We start from the raw sequence: 19912 nt of genomic DNA on the forward strand, positions 1-19912 counted from the left end.
CCTGGACTAGGATGTTGTCCAGATATGGCGACACTGCAATATCCCGTAACCGAAGCACCGCCAACAGCGATACCAAAGCCATTGTGAAAATTCTGAGAGCTGTGGCAAGACCGAAAGGAAGAGCCACGAACTGGAAGAGTTTGCCCAGAAAGGCAAACCTTAGAACCTCGTGAATGGTACATGAAGGTACGCGTCCTTTAAATCCACAGTTGTCATAAATTGACCCTCTTGGATCAAGAGAAGAATGGAACCAATAGTTTCCATCTTGAAGAACGGTACACTAAGTAATTTGTTTGGACTCCCGAGATCTAAAAAGTGGCGTGAAGGTTCCCTCTATTCCTGTAGTGGAACTGGAACAATCACTCCCAGGTCTGAGAGGCCTCCTACGCAGTGTAAGAACGCCTCCTTTTGTCCGATCTGCAGAAAATCTTGAAAGCAGAAACCAGACTCTGGGAGAAAAACTTTTGTTCTCGAACCCAAGCCTGAGAGAAGACAGAAAGTCTGCCCCCTACAAGATCCGATTCTGGATCAGGGGCATGTCCTACATGCTGTCTTTGATTCAACAGCAGGATGTGTCTTTTTTTATTTTTTTTTATTTTCAAAAGAGATTATTTCCAACAAGCCAGATCCCAACAGGGTCTTCTCTTGGTAAGGAATCATTAAAAGCTGAAAATTATAGCATATATTCGTAGAACAAGGCTCTAACCATAATGCTCTGTGAGCTGGAACAGAGCATCCGATGCTCCCAGATTGATAACTTGAAGGGAAGAATTTGAAATAAAGGAATTAGCCAATTAGAAAGCTTTTAACCTGTCCTGGATTTTATCCAAAGAAGTCTCTGACTTAGTAGCATCAGACAACGCATCAAGCCAATATGCCGTTGCACTAGTGAACGGAAGCAAAGTACACAGCTGGTTGCCATAGTACGCCCTGGTGTACATCCCATTTATAAAATCCAACTATCCTCTAAGGGTTTAGTAATTCTCTTAGCTAAGCGGAAAACTACTCCTTATTGAGTCGGCTATGGGAAACAAACAATCTTATAAATATAGGGAATGCGACCATCCTTATAATTTACTGGACGCACTAGTATAAAATACACTGAAAATGTCTTTACTGGACGTACTATGTCGGTGTCGCCCAGGATAGTTACTCCTAAAATAACAATTCCATCTGAGTCTGAGAATTCTCTCTGATAATCCCAAAGTATCTTCCTCCTTCAGTAACATGGAGGAACCATTCGGAATAGCAACTACTGAAATAATTCCTCTAGGAATGTTCTCTACCTCGTGGGAAAAAGATATAATGCATCATAACTCCGAGTGGAGTGTGAAAGGAGGCGCAGGGCACTGCATGCGGGCCATAAAATTTCTTGGGACGCTATAGGAGAAATATGTGGCAAAACTTGACCATTGTCAACAGACTCCTAAACAGCAACCGCCTTAGAGGGAGTAGGTTCAGAGTTTCTCTTTAAATCTTAAAAGTAACTCTTTATTTTTTGTGTGCATTTATTCCATCCTAAGTTCACAAAGGATGAATTCACAAAGGATGAATTAACAAATAAACAGCTGAAATTCTCTTAATAAAAAATTTACACATAACAAAAGTTACTGTCTCTTTAAATCCTAAAAGTAACTATTTTTGTGTGCTTTTGTTGCATCCTAAATCACAAAGGATGAATTAACAAATAGACAGCTGAAATTCCTTTAAGAAAATTTACACATAAAACGTTACCGTCTCTTTAAATCTGAAATGTAACTATTTTTTGTGTGCTTTTGTTGCATCCTAAATCACAAAGAATGAATTAACAAATAGACAGCTGAAATTCTTTAAATAAATTTTACACATAAAAAACGTTAGTGTCTTTAAATTTTAAACTGTAACCTTTTATTTTTTGTGTGCATAAATGTGAGATTAGCACGCAAATTCATGGCATCTACAAACACCTCAAAAAAACTAAGTTGCTGAAGTGAACCATCAGCACCCATTATTTAAAGGCAATAAAAAAACTTTATGACTTAAGACAAAAACGTTACTGTTCGAAACAGATCCGGAGCGCACTGAAGCGCTATCCGGACCTAAATAAGAGAGAGAGCACTGATAAAATGTGTAGGAAGCAATACCTCTCTACCTTCCAAAGAACGGAAGAAGATAAACTAGCTCTGCCCCTCGTGGGCGTGATAACTCATCTCCGAGTTTCCTAGAGATTGAAAATTGCGCCTTCTAAAAAACGGCGCCAAACCCAACCCCGCCCTTCGTGGCCGTAACACACACTCTCCCGGTCACCATTAATATCCGAGAGATAACCGGGAGATGACTGAACCCATGTTAGAGAACCTGGAGGCAAATAGTAATACTGACTAAGGTATAAAACACAACCCCTTGCAAAACATATACAAATTATACAGGGGATAGAACCAGATACCCTATAAAATAAAGTGGACTAGCTCTCATGTCCAGCTCTATGCAAGTGCTCCCAAAAAGCCACTCTCCTTAGCCCCAGTGCCTGCTAACATGCTGTCACAGAATCCTTCTTAGTATATATAAAGAAGTTATATGTCCCAGTAAAGTGCTATACTTCCTCTGTCCTGAATTTTCTTCTTTTGCTTCAGACCCAGAAAAAAAAATGTCAGCACTTACCTTTGAAATCTGCCTGACAGCAGGGCAGCTCAGCAGGTTTAGGAGGTTTAGGAGGTCCTCTCCCTCCCATAGCCCTGTGGAAAATCATAAGCCTGAGTTAACTATGCTTAGGCTGTCAGGAGAAGGGCAGCATCAATGTATAGGAGGCGCAGTGAGAATTATGTCCCACCAGTTCCTATTGCTCTAAAGCCACCAAAAGCTGTACTGAAGAGACTGATATGGACTACGGCTACACCCTAGAACAAAGCAGCACTCTCTGGCACTACTTTAAAAATAATAAACTCTTGATTGAAGAATCTTTTCTAACACCTCACTTTACCTCTTCCTATCACTAACAAACGCAAAGAGAATGACTGGAGTGGGAGGGAAGGGAGGAGCTATATATAGCAGCTCTGCTGTGGTGCTTTTTGCCTCCTCCTGCTGACCAGGAGGTGAATATCCCACAAGGATGAAATCCGTGGACTCATCGTGTCTTTAAAAAGAAAAGTTCACATAAATTGCCTAAAACCTCCCTGGGAGAAAGTGAAACAAGTAAGATTTTTTTAGTTGCATTTTATAGCAAAAAGCTGCAAAATAAATAAATAATTAATTAATGTATATTGCAATAATGAAACATGTTATGCGTTGTTGAAATGTCAAGTTAATCATCTTAATTTTGGTAGATTTCTAAGATCCACATTGATTACATTTCTAAGCCAGCAAAATTATCGAGTATTGATTGCATTATGCAAGGACATTTCTTATTACAAAACTCAGGAAAGAAAGAAATGTAGAAAGGTTGGCCTTATAATATGAAATAGAAACCCAATGGAAATAAATAAATAAATACACAATGGCCTTGCTCCAGGTCCAAGATTTTTTTTTTCTTCCCACCAGCTTTGTGATGATGGATATTTTCACAAATCTATATTTAAATATCTGCTTTAGGAAACTTATAATAAATAAGCCACTCACCCCAGCAGACTCCCCAGCGAGCTTCATTCAGCTTGCACAGACTGGATGGTGGCACAATTTTTTGGGCAGGATATTCAATGCATTTTGACTCTGTGTTGCACCAAAAACACTAGAAAACAACCAAATTACATTTGAAATTCTTTTTTATGTTTTTAAATCTCTATTAGCAAAAACAACATGACAATAATAAAAACAAACAAAAAAAAACACATTAAAAAAAATTCTAGCTCACAGAAATAACGGCGTAATTAAACACAAATCTCATAAGAATGTACCTATATACTTCATGAAGCTTTTGCCAATATGGTTTATTTACATCTTAAACTGACAGTAACAACTTTGAGATTTTTATACAAAATGTTTAGTTATACGTAATGAAACTTTGCAATATACAATATTATTTCATTTGTATGTAATTTAGCTCTGAGAGTGTTTTTTGTAACTTTCAGAGCTGGACATGAACCCTGCTACTTATCCTTCCCTAACTGGCTGTAACAGATAACTGCAAAACTATAGCTAGCCTTGTGGTCTGCAGACTCAAGCCCAGATTGGCTTCTCCAAATAAGGCAAAAAGTGCATGGAGTTTAGATAATGAAACAATTACAGTTAATAAATAAATTGGTTAATTTGTTTCAAACATGTTTAGACTTGAGTGATGGGTCTTGTAATTATAAGGTGATATCAGTGTATCATTTTTATACCCCTATGTTGCTTTCGTTGCACTAGTTTAAGTTGAGGTATTAGAAAATATTAAAAAGACAGTGATCAACATAAGTAGAAAAAAGAAAAAAAACACAACACACAAAACGTTTGCTTTTTGTTGTCATAGGCCATCGAGTATTTTGGGAGCTTAAAGTAACAGTAAAAGTGGCAATTTACTCTAAATATAACCCTGAGATTTTTTTTTTAAAAGCATTGTGAATGTTATTTATCTTACTACTTTTGTTATGGCTAATTAGGGGGAAGCTATAAAATGGTTCCCGCACAGATTAGCTAAACCACTGTCCAGCATGTAGGAGGGTTATGGTTCTGCATTCTACCAAATACTCTTCCAGCATATCTCTGGGGATGGAAACACTACAATTATCAGGGTTAAAATTACAGATAAAGCAGGAAAGGTAAATAAAACAGCAACATTTTATTTTTTTATTTTTTTTTAAACGGTGTACAAATAAACCTCTTGACGACATTAGGAAGTCCTGAAAACAATGTGCCTTAACGACATAAGGACGGCCTAAATATTTCTGTTGTAAAATTTACATGCTTGGATCCGACACAGGGCCTTACCTAAACGCAGGCCATTCGCCAGGAGCCAATCCGCACCATTTAAGTAACGTAATCGCAGTGATAGGCAGTCACTGATACAATGTGGTGTCTGCATTTCCCTCTACCTCTCTCTTTTCTCAGTGTGATCTGAGGCAGAGTGACTGTGATAACCATTACAAAAGTGTCCCAAATAGTTATAGATCCGGACGCTGTGGTAGGTACTACAGAGGAGTACTGGACATCCTTACTAGCATAACAAGTCCTTACAAGGCCACATAGGGGCTAGGATAGCCAGAACGTTCTCTGGCTGTAGACTAACCACCACCCAGGGCAGGAGTACAATCAGAACAAAACAGGTAAACTAGATGACAAAGCCAAGGGGCCGCCAATGCGTCCATTAGCTCAGCCTGAGGATCCCGAGATCTGGAACCATATCGTAGGAGCTTGTGATCGAGACAGGATGCTATTAGATCTATAGCCGGATGCCCCCATCGATTTAAAATCTCTTGGTTGAGACCATTCCCCTGGGTAAAGTGTCTGATGACTCAAATAGTCCGCTTCCCAGTTCTCCACACCTGGAATGTGAATAGCTGAAATCGTGCAGAGATTTACCTCCTGCGTTGCTAGGGAACTGCGTGTACCCCCTTGATAGCTGATTTAAGTCAGACAATAAAACGGATGAACGGAACCAAACAAAGCACACGCCATGACTATAGAGCATTGAAAATTGCTCCGAGTTCCAAGATCTGTAGTACCACTTCTTGTGGAGACCAAACACCATGAGCCCTCAGACTGCTCGCCAACCAGTCAAACTTGCATACGTGGTGATAATATCCCATGCTGGATGTTGGGACCTCATACCCTGAGACACTGGGTTGGGTTATGTCTATCCTGAGAGATTGTTTGGTGGGTTGATCCAAGTGAATCACTTGAGACAGGTCGGAGTGGTCCCCTTACCATTGTTTTAACATGCAAAGCTTATGAGGTCGAAAATGAAACCTTGCAAACTGCATGGCGTCTGGTGCCGCTACCATAAGCCTCACAACCTACATACACTGAGCTACCGAGGGAGAAGTGAGGCACTGAAGCTGTCGACAGGCTGACTGAAGCTTGAGCTTGTTTTCATAAGCTGATGAAGCTTTTTGTAACTACCAAAAATAACACTCTTGTAGAGTGAGGGAACTCTTTCCGACATTTACCTTCCAGCCACGATTGTGAAGAAACCAAAAATTAGTTTCTCTGTGTGAACCATAACTAAATATGGAGCCTGAACCAATATATCGTCCAGGTAAGGAGTCACAGCTTCCCCCTGGGCTCGAATCACTGATACAAGGTCTCCCAGAACCCTTTGTAAATATCCCAGGAGCAATAGCCAGACCAAACGGTAGAGCTGTGAACGGATAGTGTTTGTCTAGGAAGACAAACCAAAGAAACGGATGATAATCCCGATGATTTGGAATGTGAAGGTACGCATCCTTCAAATATACTGTAGACATCATTTGACTCGTAAAACCCAGTGGCAAGATTGATACCATTGTCTCCATCTTGAAAGAGAACCCTTAGAAACTTGTTCAGTCTTTAGATTCATTATGGGACGAAAAGTTCCTTCCTTCTTTGGAACAGCGAACAGGTTTGAAAAGAACCTTTGTTCCAGGCCTGGTTAGGTCTCCAGACCGGCTTGGACTGGGCAAAATTTCCCTCTCGTTTTGCATTAGAGGGAGTTGATGCCGCGCTCGTCTTAAAGTTTCGAAAGGCACGAAAATTAGTTTGTTTGGTCCTTAATTTATTAGACCTATCCTGAGGAAGGGCATGACCTTTTCCTCCAGTAATATCAGAAATGATCTCCTTCAGTCCAGGCCCAAATAGGGTCTGCCCCTTGAAGGGAATGTTGAGAAGCTTAGACTTTGAAGTAACGTCAGCTGACCAGGATTTAAGCCATAGCGCCCTACGCGCCTGTATAGCAAAACCTGAGTTCTTAGCCGTTAGTTTGGTTAAATGAACAACGGCGTCAGAAACAAATGAATTGGCTAGCTTAAGCACTTTAAAGCTTGTCAAGTATATCATCCAATGGAGTTTCTACCTGTAAGGCCTCTTCCAGAGACTCAAACCAGAAGGCCGCAGCAGCAGTGACCGGGGCAATGCATGCAAGAGGCTGGAGAATAAAACCTTGTTGAATAAACATTTTCTTAAGGTAACCCTCTAACTTTTTATCCATTGGATCTAGGAAAGCACAACTGTCCTCTACGGGAATAGTTGTACGCTTATCTAGGGTAGAAACTGCTCCCTCCACCTTAGGGACCGTTTGCCATAAGTCCCGTGTAGCGGCATCTATAGGAAACATTTTCTTATAAATAGGAGGGGGAGAGAATGGTACACCTGGTCTATCCCATTCCTTAGTAATAATTTCTGAAAACCGTTTAGGTATTGGAAAAACATCAGTGTAAACAGGCACTGCATAGTATTTATCCAATCTACACAATTTCTCTGGCACTATAATGGTGTCACAGTCATCCAGAGTAGCTAAAACCTCCCTGAGCAACACGCAGGTGTGTTCAAGCTTAAATTTAAATGTTGACATATCAGAATCAGGTTGAAGCATCTTCCCTGAGTCAGAAAAAACACCCACAGAAAGAAGCTCTCCTGCCTCAGCTTCTGCATATTGTGAGGGGATATCAGACATAGCTACTAAAGCGTCAGAGAGCTCTGTATTTTTTCTAGTCCCAGAGCCGTCTCGCTTTCCTTGTAACCCTGGTAGTTTGGAAAATACCGCTGTAAGGGCATGATCCATAACTGCCGCCATGTCTTGTAAAGTAAACGCCATGGGCGCGCTAGATGTACTTGGCGCCACTTGAGCGGGAGTCAAAGGTTCTGACACGTGGGGCGAGTTAGTCGGCATAACTTCCCCCTTGTCAATTTCCTCTGGTGATAAATCTTTTAAAGACAGAATATGATCTTTATAACTTAAAGTAAAATCAGTACATTTGGTTCACATTCTAAGAGGGGGTTCTACAATGGCTTCTAAACATAATGAACAAGGAGTTTCCTCTATGTCAGACATGTTTAAACAGACTAGCAATGAGACCAGCAAGCTTGGAAAACACTTTGATAAATGTAAACAAGCAAAAAATAAAAACGGTTCTGTGCCTTTAAGAGAAACAAATTTTGTCAGAAATTGAAAAACAGTGATACAAAGCAGTAAATCTTATGAAATTTTTACAGTGTGTATAATAGACTAACAGAGCACTGCACCCACTTGCAAATGGATGATTAACCCCTTCGTTTCAAAACCGGATAAAAAAAAACAATATAAACGTTTTTTAACAGTCACAACAAACTGCCACAGCTCTGCTGTGACCCTACCTGCTCATACAATGACTTTTGAAGGCACAAAAACCCTTTGTAGAGGTCCTAAGTGTTCAGGGGACTCCTAGGGAAGCTGGAAGTCTCAAGCTGCAAAAACTACTGCACGATTTAGGCCTGAAATTAGGCCCCTCCCAACCTGTACTCACAGTGAGAGGGCCATAAAAAAACTATCCCTAGGCAAAATCTAGCCAGCCATGTGGAAAAAACTGGGCCCCAATAAACTTTTATCACCAATATGTAGAAAAAAACGTTTAAACACTTCCAGCAAACGTTATCTATTTTCAGTAATGTGAGAAAGTAATAAGAATATTACCTTTTACAGCAAGCATGATACTAGTCGTTATTAAATCACTGTAATCAGGCTTACCATAAATAAATCCGGTATTAAACAGCATTTTCTAGCATATTCATTTCTCTAGAAAAATTTAAACTGCACATACCTCATAACAGGAGACCCTGCACGCCATTCCCCCAGCTGAAGTTACCTCATCTCTTCAGTTATGTGTGAGAACAGCAATGGATCTTAGTTACAACCTGCTAAGATCATCAAAAACCACAGGCAGACTCTTCTTCAACTTTCTGAGGCTAAAACAGTACAACTCCGGTACCATTTGAAAATAATAAACTTTTGATTGAAGATAAACTACATAAATTCACCACATCTCTCTAGCTACTTCCTATCTTGTCGAGAGCTGCAAGAGAATGACTGGTAGGTGGCAGTTAGGGGAGGAGCTATATAGACAGCTTTGCTGTGGGTGATCCTCCTGCAGCTTCCTGTTGGGAAGGAGAATATTCCACAAGTAATGGATGATCCGTGGACTGGATACACCTTACAAGAGAAAACTAACTCTCCTCTAAGGGTATAGTAGCTCTCTTAGCCAAGCTGGAAACTACTCCATCCTGAGGCGGCTATGGGGAACATATTAAATATAGGGAATGCGGTTTCATCCATTCCTTATAACTCACTGGACGCACTAGAATAGATTACACCATTCGTAATAGCCACTGCTGAATCAATCACCCTAAATGATTGAAAAGAATTCCTCTAGAAATGTTGTCTACCACTTGGTAAACACATATAATGCAGAGCAACTCCAGGTGGAGTGTGATAGGAAGTGCAGGGCACTACACGTGAGCTTCCATAGACTCCCAAACAGCAAACGCCTTTGAAGGAGTAATGTTAGAAAAAAGTAAACATTTTTATTAAAAATTGACACATAAAAACCATTACCGTCTCATTAAACTGAAAAGTAACTTCTTATTTCAGTGTGCAGAAGCAAGCTAAATTAGCATGCCCATATAGTTGTTTATAGACATCACCATGACATTAAAGAAACATTATCTTGTGCAGCAATTCCAGATGGAAATCGCAAGGAACCGCAGGTCACTGCATGTGACTGTCCGTTTAAAATGTAAAAGTAATTTATTTATTTTTTAGTTCTGTGTGAAGAAGCAAATAAAATTAGAATGTCAACCTTGCTGTTCATAAACACTGCCATGACATTAAAGAAGCAATGTCTTGTGCAGCAATTCCAAACGGAAATTGCAAGGAACCACAGGGTGCATGTGACTGTCTCTTTAAAATTTGAAAGTAATTTCTAAGTTCTGAGTGCAGAAGCAAGTAAATTAGTATATCAACATTGCTATTCATAAACTCAGTAGCAAGTGACACTGGCTCTTTAACACATCTTTATTTTCCTAGTCTAACATTTTAGATGTATGAGGGAATTAGAGAACCCTATCAATCTCTCAGCTTGTTCTAAAGGACGGTACTGAGGCGTCAACAGCCTGTCTATACCACAAGAACTGAGCACATAATAGCGCCGACTGATGAGTAATCTGTTAGACAGAACATTCCTTTGTGTCTTCCAATAACCATGACAGAAAGGAAGAGATTAGTATGCGGCGCCATTCTCCACTCCGTTACTCATAACTGACAGGAAGGAGGAAGGAAAACATTGACGCCGTTTTTACTATCAACTCTGCCCCTCGTGGGCGTCACACCAAGTAATCTCCCGGTCACCATTTCTCAGTACAGGCGCTGGAAGCAAAGTCTAAATCTCACTGCGCTGTAACACCACATTTTCTGAAGTGGAGTGAAAATTGCGCGTAAATAATCCCGGGCGTGGCTAATACAAAAATCTCCCAGTCAGCACCAAAGTTACCAACCCGCCGGGAGAAATATCACAACAATAATATAAAAGCCCCAGTGACTGTAGCAACGCTGCCCGATAAATCCCAGGGCCTGCTGCTACACTGACTCCTCGCCCAAGTATCCCCTATGTCTGAGGGAAGAGTATGCAATGACAATTAGACGTGTCCCATGTACAAAGAAATAAAGTGTCTCCTTTATCTCGTCCAATGCACAAGTAAATAAAGAGTCTCCTTTATCTTGGAGACTCCATTTCCATTAAGCCCCAGCACTGTCTACAACACTGCCTGAATGTTCCCTATCCTAAAGGGAAACTATGTGAAAACATGAGGCTTGAGTATAAGAAAATAAAGAGTCTCCTTTATGTTTGAGACACCTGAAGCCCCAGTGCCTGCTGCAAAACTGCCCAAATGTCCACCATGTCTAAGGGGAAACTATGAAAGTAATAATGAGGCTTATGTATAAAATAAATGAAGTGCCCTCTCCTTTGTTTCTGAGACTTTCCAAATCCCCCAGAAAAAAAAAGTCAGCACTTAACTAATTTTCTGCCTGGCAGCAAGGCAGATTCCAGGTTTAAGAGGTTCTATCCCTCCCATGGACCCGAGAATGAAGAGAAAGTCCTGAGTTAGAGTCTCTCAGGTTTTCCAGAGGCAGGGCAGCATCAAAATATGGGAGGCGCAGTGAGAATTATGTCCCACCAGTTCCCATTGCTTTAAAGCCACCAAAAGCTCTACTGTAGAGACTGATATGGACTACGGCTACACCCTAGAACAAAGCAGCAAACTCTGGCACTACTTTAAAAATAATTAACTCTTGATTGAAGAATCTAATCTAACACCTCACTTTACCTCTTCCTATCACTAACGTAGGCAAAGAAAATGACTGGAGTGGGAAGGGAGGAGCTATTTAACAGCTCTGCTGTAGTGCTCTTTGCCTCCTCCTGCTGACCAGGAGGTGAATATCCCATTAGTAATTATGATGATCCGTAGACTCATTGTGTCTTGATAAAGAAAATCTGCGATTTTAAAACAAAAATATTTTGATATTAAAGACAAACCGGGCCCCTCCCTTGCAAGAGCACTCAAGAGATGCCAACTCTCTACTTACATACACTCCATCATAAACCCTCAAGGCGAGACGTACAAAGACAGTAAACATATAGCAGAAATATTTAGGCAATATTACGCAACACTATATAACATCAAAAACCCTGCCTCACCACATGACACAGATAACTTCCTCACAGACTTAGAACTCCCAACACTAGAAAAGGAGGAAGCAGAACACCTGGAATCACCCATACTAAACGAGGAGATACAGAAAGCTATTAGAAACATGCCAAACGGTAAGAGCCCAGGCCCAGACGGATTGAGTGTAAAATACTACAAAACGTTTATGCAACACATAACAACCCTCTCAAGCACTTTTTCAACACTCTACTAACCTCGGGGGGGATTCTCAGAAAATATGCTAGAAGCCCACATTACGGTCCTCCACAAACACAACCAAATAGACTGGAAAATTTTCGACCGATATCCCTACTAAACGCAGACATTACAATTTTTGCCAAGGTAATCGCCACTAGAATAAACTTGTATCTACCCAAACTGATAAATTCAGACCAGGTAGGATTCATACCGGGAAGAGAAGCTAGAGACAACACCCTGAAAGCACTGCAGCTCATATCCCATGTAAAAAACAACAATATCCCTGCAGTTCTGATTTCCACAGATGCAGAGAAAGCAATCGATTGGGTTAATTGGCAATTTCTAAAAGCTGTAATGCAAAAAATGAAATTTGGCGACAAATTTATTGAACAGACCTTCTCCCTTGATACATCACCCACGGCAAAAGTTAAAGTCAATGGCCTACTATCCGATAAATTTGTCATACAAAATGAGACAGGGTTGTCGTCTTTCTCCCATCATTTTCGCATTGTCCATAGAAACCCTGGCTCAAAAAATAAGAAAACATCCCCAAATAGCAGGCATTCAGATAGATGAAACGGAATACAAATTGGCACTATATGCAGATACTTACTCTAAAATAGAAACATCTATACCACATACCCTGAAAACATTCAAAGACTATGGTCGTGTGTCCAACTTCCTTTTAAATGTAGCTAAGTCAGAAATTATGAACCTCACCTACGAGGAGAAATCTTAACCTCCTACTATCCTCTAAAGAAAAAACAAAGAATTAAACTAAGATACTTAGGTATCTATCTGGCTCTAGACCCCAAAATAGTGTTCCACACCAATTATAAAACACTAGAAGAAACATTGATGGCAGATCTTTCCAGCTGAAAGAATAAAACGATTGGATAGGAAGAATAAATGTAATAAAAATGAATATTCTCCCGAGAATTTTGTACGTACTACAAACAACCCCAATACCCTTGCCAGTACAATATCTATACAAAATACAATCCTTACTAGAACAATTCATTTGGCAGGGCATCAAACCTAGAGTAGCAAAACACACAATGTATTTACCAAAAGACAAAGGAGGTCTAGGGGTCCCAAACATTTCAACATACAAAACTGCCATAACACTACATAAAGTAATAGACTGCGTAGCTACCTGCCAAACACCGGCCGTCAACAATACATCAATATCCTTTACTCCCAGACGTATTTGCGACACGGGACAAATTACTGAACACATCTAACATACTATCCCTCATGACTCCGATAAGCAACAACCGAACAATTCCCTGGAACCTCAAAGATACACAGACTGATAGCAACTGCCACATAAAGGACATAATCTCAATATTACTCCGAGATGGTAAGGTCAACCAAATGGACGAAATACAGGACAAATATCCCAATATATCTCTTACATGGTTCTCACAACAAATACGCAATTTCATAGACACCCACCCCAACAAGAATCACATTCTCAGGAAATACACTCCATATGAAACTTTGTGCCTATTAGACACCACCCCCAAACATGCAATCTCCATCTTGTATAAACATCTTCTGACGAAAGATGCCCAGGATTTACCCACCTACACCAAATCTTGGGAAAATGAACTGGGAACCAGTATCACACAGTCACACTGGAACATAGCTTTCTCGATAAAAAAAAAAACGCACAAGCTAATGTCGGCAATATAGCACCAACATACATCCAACACATAACAAAATAGATCAGGGAGTAAGGAAACGGGCAAGGGGGTCTATTATGGACCTACTATGCCCACATATACTTTCGAAAAATACCCTACAAAACATTTTAGTTGATAAGACCGGAACAAATGTGCACATAACAGTGCTAAATCACTATACAGACGCTGATAGTAAGGCTCAAAAAAAAAAAAAAAAAAAAAAAAAAAAAACACGGGGACACACAATGAAGCCCTGATTGATAGGTTATACAGCACACACCTTTCGGAGGCGATCAGCATCGCTGCGATTCAAACTCAAGGCCAGAAATACCATATTGTAGCATTAGCAAACATAAATTAAAAGACTAGTCGTGGCAATAATCACAACCAAAAAGTTCACTCACTCAATTACTTGTATGTTTTACAACATTGTTGCAGAAGGTTTTTGCACCTATGCACATTATACGTGACAACTTTTTCACTATTGTTATTTATGTTCAAAGAAAAAAAAAAATCTTTTCACGACAAGGAAGCACCTACCAGGACCCAAGAGCGTTCCACACTAACCTTAAAGGGATACTAACCCCAATTTTTTTTCTTTCATGATTCAGATAGAGCATGCAATTTTAAGCAACTCTCTCATTTATTCCTATTATCAATTTTTCTTTGTTCTCATGTTATATTGATTTGAAAAAGCAGTAATGAAAGGTTAGGAGCCGACCCATTTTTAGTTCAGCACCTGGGTAGCACTTGCTAATTGGTTTGCTACATTTAGCCACAAATCAGCAAGTGCTACCCAGGTGCTGAAAAAAAAAATGGGCTGGCTCTAAAGCTTATAGTACTGCTTTTTCAAATCAAGATCGCATGAGAACAAAGAAAAATTTATAATAGGCAAATTAGATAGTTGCTTAAAATCTCATGCTCTATCTGAATCATGAAAGAAAAAAAATTTGGTTTAGTATCCCTTTAATGGGGACTAAAACAAGGACAATTGATGAATCACACCACCGTGACTATCGCATATTGTTGATATTGTTAACTCTTGTATAGTGTGTGTAGGTTTGAAAATTGTAATGTGCAATTCCTTATATAAAAATATTAAATAAAAATAAAAAAATGATGATATGATATAAAACTACTTTCAAGTTGCACGTATATGCAGTATTATGACATGTAAATATTGCTTAAATGACATACAATTTTGTTGGTTTCCCATCCCCTTTCCAAGCTGTCCCATTTTACAGATGCAAATATACAAATATTCTGAAATCCAAACTTTTTCTCGTCCCAAGCAATTTGGTTAAATGTATTGTACCACCCAAACTTCAAGGGGAAACTATGGATGTGCGTGTCTCTCTACCAAAGAATAAAATTTACGTTGTGTTTGAGGAAAAACATAATTTATGTAAGAACTTACCTGATAAATTCATTTCTTTCATATTGGCAAGAGTCCATGAGCTAGTGACGTATGGGATATACAATCCTACCAGGAGGGGCAAAGTTTCCCAAACCTCAAAATGCCTATAAATACACCCCCCACCACAGCCACAATTCAGTTTAACGAATAGCCAAGAAGTGGGGTGATAAGAAAGGAGCGAAAGCATCAACAAGGAATTGGAATAATTGTGCTTTATACAAAAAATCATAACCACCATAAAAAGGGTGGGCCTCATGGACTCTTGCCAATATTAAAGAAATTAATTTATCAGGTAAGTTCTTACATAAATTATGTTTTCTTTCATGTAATTGGCAAGAGTTGATGAGCTAGTGACGTATGGGATAGCAAATACCCAAGATGTGGAACTCCACGCAAGAGTCACTAGAGAGGGAGGGATAGAATTAAAGACAGCCAATTCCGCTGAAAAAATAATCCACAACCCAAATCAAAAGTTTTAATCATATAATGAAAAAACTGAAAATATAAGCAGAAGAATCAAACTGAAACAGCTGCCTGAAGTATTTTTCTACCACAAAAACTGCTTCTTGAAAAGAGAAAACATCAAAATGGTAGAATTTAGGAAAAAGTAAGCAAAGTAGACCAAGTTGCTGCTTTGCAAATCTGATCAACAGAAGCTTCATTCTTAAAAACCCAGGAAGTGAATCTGACCTAGTAGAATGAGCCATAATCCTCTGAGGCGGGGAATTACCCGACTCCAAATAAGCATGATGAATCAAAAGCTTTAACTAAGATGCCAAAGAAATGGCAGAAGCCTTCTGACCTTTCCTAGAACTGGAAAAGATAACAAATAGACTAGAAGTCTTCCTGAAAGTAGCTTCAACATAATATTTCAAAGCTCTTAAGGATCTCACCAGAGAATTCTTATGATTAGGACACAAAGAAGGGACAACAATTTCTCTACTAATGTTGTTAAAGTTCACAACTTTAGGCAAAAATTTAAACAAAGCCTGCAAAAAAAACGCCTTATCCTGATGAAAAATCAGGAAAGGAGACTCACAAAAAAAGAGCAGATAAAACAGAAACTCTTCTAGCAGAAGAGATGGCCAAAAGGAACACTTTCCAAGAAAGTAATTTAATTTAATGTCCAGAAAATGCATAGGCTCAAACGGAGGAGCCTGTAAAGCCTTCAAAACCAAATTAAGACTCCAAGGAGGAGAAATTGATTTAATGACAGGCTTGATATGAACCAAAGCCTGTACAAAACAAAATATATCAGGAAGTTTAGCAATTTTTCTGTGGAATAAAACAGAAAGAGCAGAGATTTGTCTTTCCAAAGACCTTGCAGACAAACCCTTATCTAAACCATCCTGAAAAAACTGAAAAATTCTAGGAATTCTAAAAGAATTCCAAGAGAATATATGAGAACACCATGAAATGTAAGTCTTCCAAACTCGATAATAAATCTTTCTAGATACAGATTAACGAGCCTGCAACATAGTTTAAATCACTGAGTCAGAGAAACTTCTATGACTAAGCATTCAATCTCCATACCATCAAATTTAATGATTTGAGATACAAGGTCTGGCCTTAATGGAAATGGCCAAGGTTGGCAACTGAACATCCAAACAAGATTCACATACCAAAACCTGAGCGGCCATGCTGGAGCCACCAGCAGCACAAACAATTCCTCCATGATGATTTTGAAAATCACTCTTGGAAGAAGAACTAAAAGGCAGAAAAATATAGGCAGGTTGATAACTCCAAGGAAGTGTCAATGCATCCACTGCTTCCACCTGAAGATCCCTGGACCTAGATAGGTACCTGGGAAGTTCCTTGTTTAGATGAGATGCCATCAGATCTATTTCTGGAAGCCCGCACATCTGAACAACTTGAGAAAAAAAAAACCATCTGGGTGAAGAGACCATTCTCCTGGATGTAAAGCTTGATGACAAAAATAATCCGCTTCCCAATTGTCTATACTTGAGATATGGACCGCAGAATTTAGACAGGAGCTGGATTTTGCCCAAGCAAGTATCCAAAATACTTCTTCATAGCCTGAGGATTGAGAGTCCCACCCTAATGATTGACATACGCCACAGTTGTGACATTGTCTGTCTGAAAACTAATAAACGTTTCTCTCTTCAAATAAAAGCCAAAACTGAAGAACTCTGAGAATCGCACGGAGTTCCAAAATATTGATAGATAATCTCGCCTCTTGAGATTTCCAAACCCCTTGTGCTGTCAGAGATCCCCAGACAGCTTCCCAACCTTAAAAGACTCGCATCTGTTGTGATCACGGTCCAGGTTGGATGAACCAAAGAGACCCTGTAGAACTATATGATGGTGATTTAACCACCAAGTCAGAGATAGTTGAATATTGGGATTCAAGGATATTCAATGTGATATCCTAGAATAATCCCTGCACCATTAATTCAGCATTAAAAACTGGAAAGGTTTCATATGAAAATGAGCAAAGAGAATCGAATCCAATGCTGCAGTCATGAAACCTAAAAACTTCCATGCATATAGCTACTGAAGGAAATAATAGAAACTAAAGGTTCCGAGAAGCTGAACCCAATAAAAATTGTCTCGTCTGTTAGAAACAAAGACATTGACACAATCTCAAAAAACAAGGTTCGGATACTACTCCAAGTAAGATTAAAAAACAGTCTTTATTAATACATTTAAAAGACATCATGACTGAGGCTGCAGCTGTAAAGGAGCATGTAGAAAAAGCGGATCTTACGCGTTTCAGCCGTAATCATAGATCATAATCTATCTGGAAACCCAAAAAAGGTGACCCTTGTCTTGAGGAATCAAGGAACTTTTGGTAAAAAGATCCTCCAACCATGTCCTTGAAGAAACAACAGAAGTTGAAACGTATGAGATTCTGCAGAACGAAAAGACTGAGCAAATACCATATCGTCCAAATAAGGAAACACTGAGAACCTTTTGAAAAGATTCCTAGAGCTGTCGCTAGGCCAGAAAGGAAAAGCAACAAATTGGTAATGCTCGTCTAAAAAAGAGAATCTCAGAAAATGAAAGTAATCTGAATGAAAACAGAAAATGAAGATATGCATTCTGTAGGTCTATTGTAGGCAAATAATGCCCTTGCTGACCAAAAGGCAGAATAGACAATATAAATACCATTCTGAAAAGATGGTACTCTTACATGACAAATCAAAAAGATTTTCTATCTTTGGGACAATGAATAGTTCGGAACAAAACCCCAGACCCCGTTCCTGAAACGGAATTGGTATGAATACCCCAGATAACTCCAGGCCTGAAACACACGTCAGGAAAGTCTGAGCCTTCACTGGAATAGCTGGAATATGCTAGAGAGAAAAAGACTTCACAGGCGGTCTTACTCTGAATCCTATTCTGTACCCAAATCTAAGAAGTTTGGACCGAATTGAACCAAACAACTTTAGAAAAGTCTTAACCTGCCCCTTACCAGCTAAGCTGGAATAAGGGTCGCACCTTCATGGTTCATACTTTGATCTTTTAAATGGCTTGAATTCATTCCATTTTGAAGAAAGCTTCAAAATAGAAACATGTTACTTGGGGAAGAAATAGGTTTCTGTTCCTTATTAATAACAAAAACTAATTTAAGCTTAAAATTTACTCTTAGAACTTAATCTTGAAGCAAAAAAACTTCCTTCCCCAGAGTAACAGTTGAAAGTATCGAATCCAATTGTGAACCAAATAATTTATTACCTTGGAAAAATAGAAAACAGAATTTATGCTTACCTGATAAATTACTTTCTCCAACGGTGTGTCCGGTCCACGGCGTCATCCATTACTTGTGGGAAATATTCTCCCCCATAGGGAAAGGCAAGGAGAGCACACAGCAAGAGCTGTCCATATAGCTCCCCCTCTGGCTCCGCCCCCAGTCATTCGACCGACGGTTAGGAGAAAAAGGAGAAACTATAGGGTGCCGTGGTGACTGTAGTGTATAAAGAAAAAATTTTCAACCTGATTAAAAAACCAGGGCGGGCCGTGGACCGGACACACCGTTGGAGAAAGTAATTTATCAGGTAAGCATAAATTTTGTTTTCTCCAACATTGGTGTGTCCAGTCCACGGCGTCATCCATTACTTGTGGGAACCAATACCAAAGCTTTAGGACACGGATGAAGGGAGGGAGCAAATCAGGTTACCTAAACGGAAGGCACCACGGCTTGCAAAACCTTTCTCCCAAAAATAGCCTCAGAAGAAGCAAAAGTATCAAATTTGTAGAATTTGGCAAAAGTGTGCAGAGAAGACCAAGTCGCTGCCTTACATATCTGGTCAACAGAAGCCTCGTTCTTGTAGGCCCATGTGGAAGCCACAGCCCTAGTAGAGTGAGCTGTGATACGGTCAGGAAGAGAGAGAGGTAGCAGTAGCTTTTTGACCTCTCCTCTTACCAGAGTAAGCGACAAACAAAGATGAGGTTTGTCTAAAATCTTTTGTTGCTTCTAAATAGAACTTTAAAGCACGAACAACATCTAAATTGTGTAATAAACGTTCCTTCTTTGAAACTGGATTCGGACACAAAGAAGGAACAACTATTTCCTGGTTGATGTTCTTGTTGGAAACAACTTTTGGAAGAAAACCAGGCTTAGTACGCAAAACAACCTTATCTGAATGAAAAACCAGATATGGTGGATTACACTGCAAAGCAGATAATTCAGAAACTCTTCTAGCAGAAGAAATAGCAACCAAAAACAGAACTTTCCAAGATAATAACTTAATATCTATGGAATGTAAAGGTTCAAACGGAACCCCTTGAAGAACTGAAAGAACTAAATTTAGACTCCAAGGAGGAGTCATGGGTCTGTAAACAGGCTTGATTCTAACCAAAGCCTGAACAAAAAGCTTGTACATCTGGCAAAGCTGCCAGTCGTTTGTGCAACAAGACGGATAATGCAGAAATCTGTCCTTTTAGAGAACTAGCTGACAACCCTTTATCCAAACCTTCTTGGAGAAAGGAGAGAATCTTTGGAATTTTAATCTTACTCCAGGAGAATCCTTTGGATTCACAC

The 19912-nt window shown here is 39.5% G+C and overlaps 1 protein-coding gene across 1 annotated transcript in view; it reads right to left on the minus strand.

Moving 5' to 3' along the window:
- PTTG1IP (PTTG1 interacting protein) overlaps window positions 1-19912 on the minus strand; it is a 193987-nt gene that overhangs the window by 133931 nt on the left and 40144 nt on the right. Inside the window, exon 3 of the mRNA XM_053698766.1 lies at window positions 3595-3703. Within this exon, the coding sequence (XP_053554741.1) occupies window positions 3595-3703 (109 nt within the window). The remainder of the gene's footprint in view (window positions 1-3594; window positions 3704-19912) is intronic.

The sequence above is a fragment of the Bombina bombina genome, chromosome 1 (genome assembly GCF_027579735.1).
Source record: "Bombina bombina isolate aBomBom1 chromosome 1, aBomBom1.pri, whole genome shotgun sequence".
Taxonomy (NCBI): domain Eukaryota; kingdom Metazoa; phylum Chordata; class Amphibia; order Anura; family Bombinatoridae; genus Bombina; species Bombina bombina.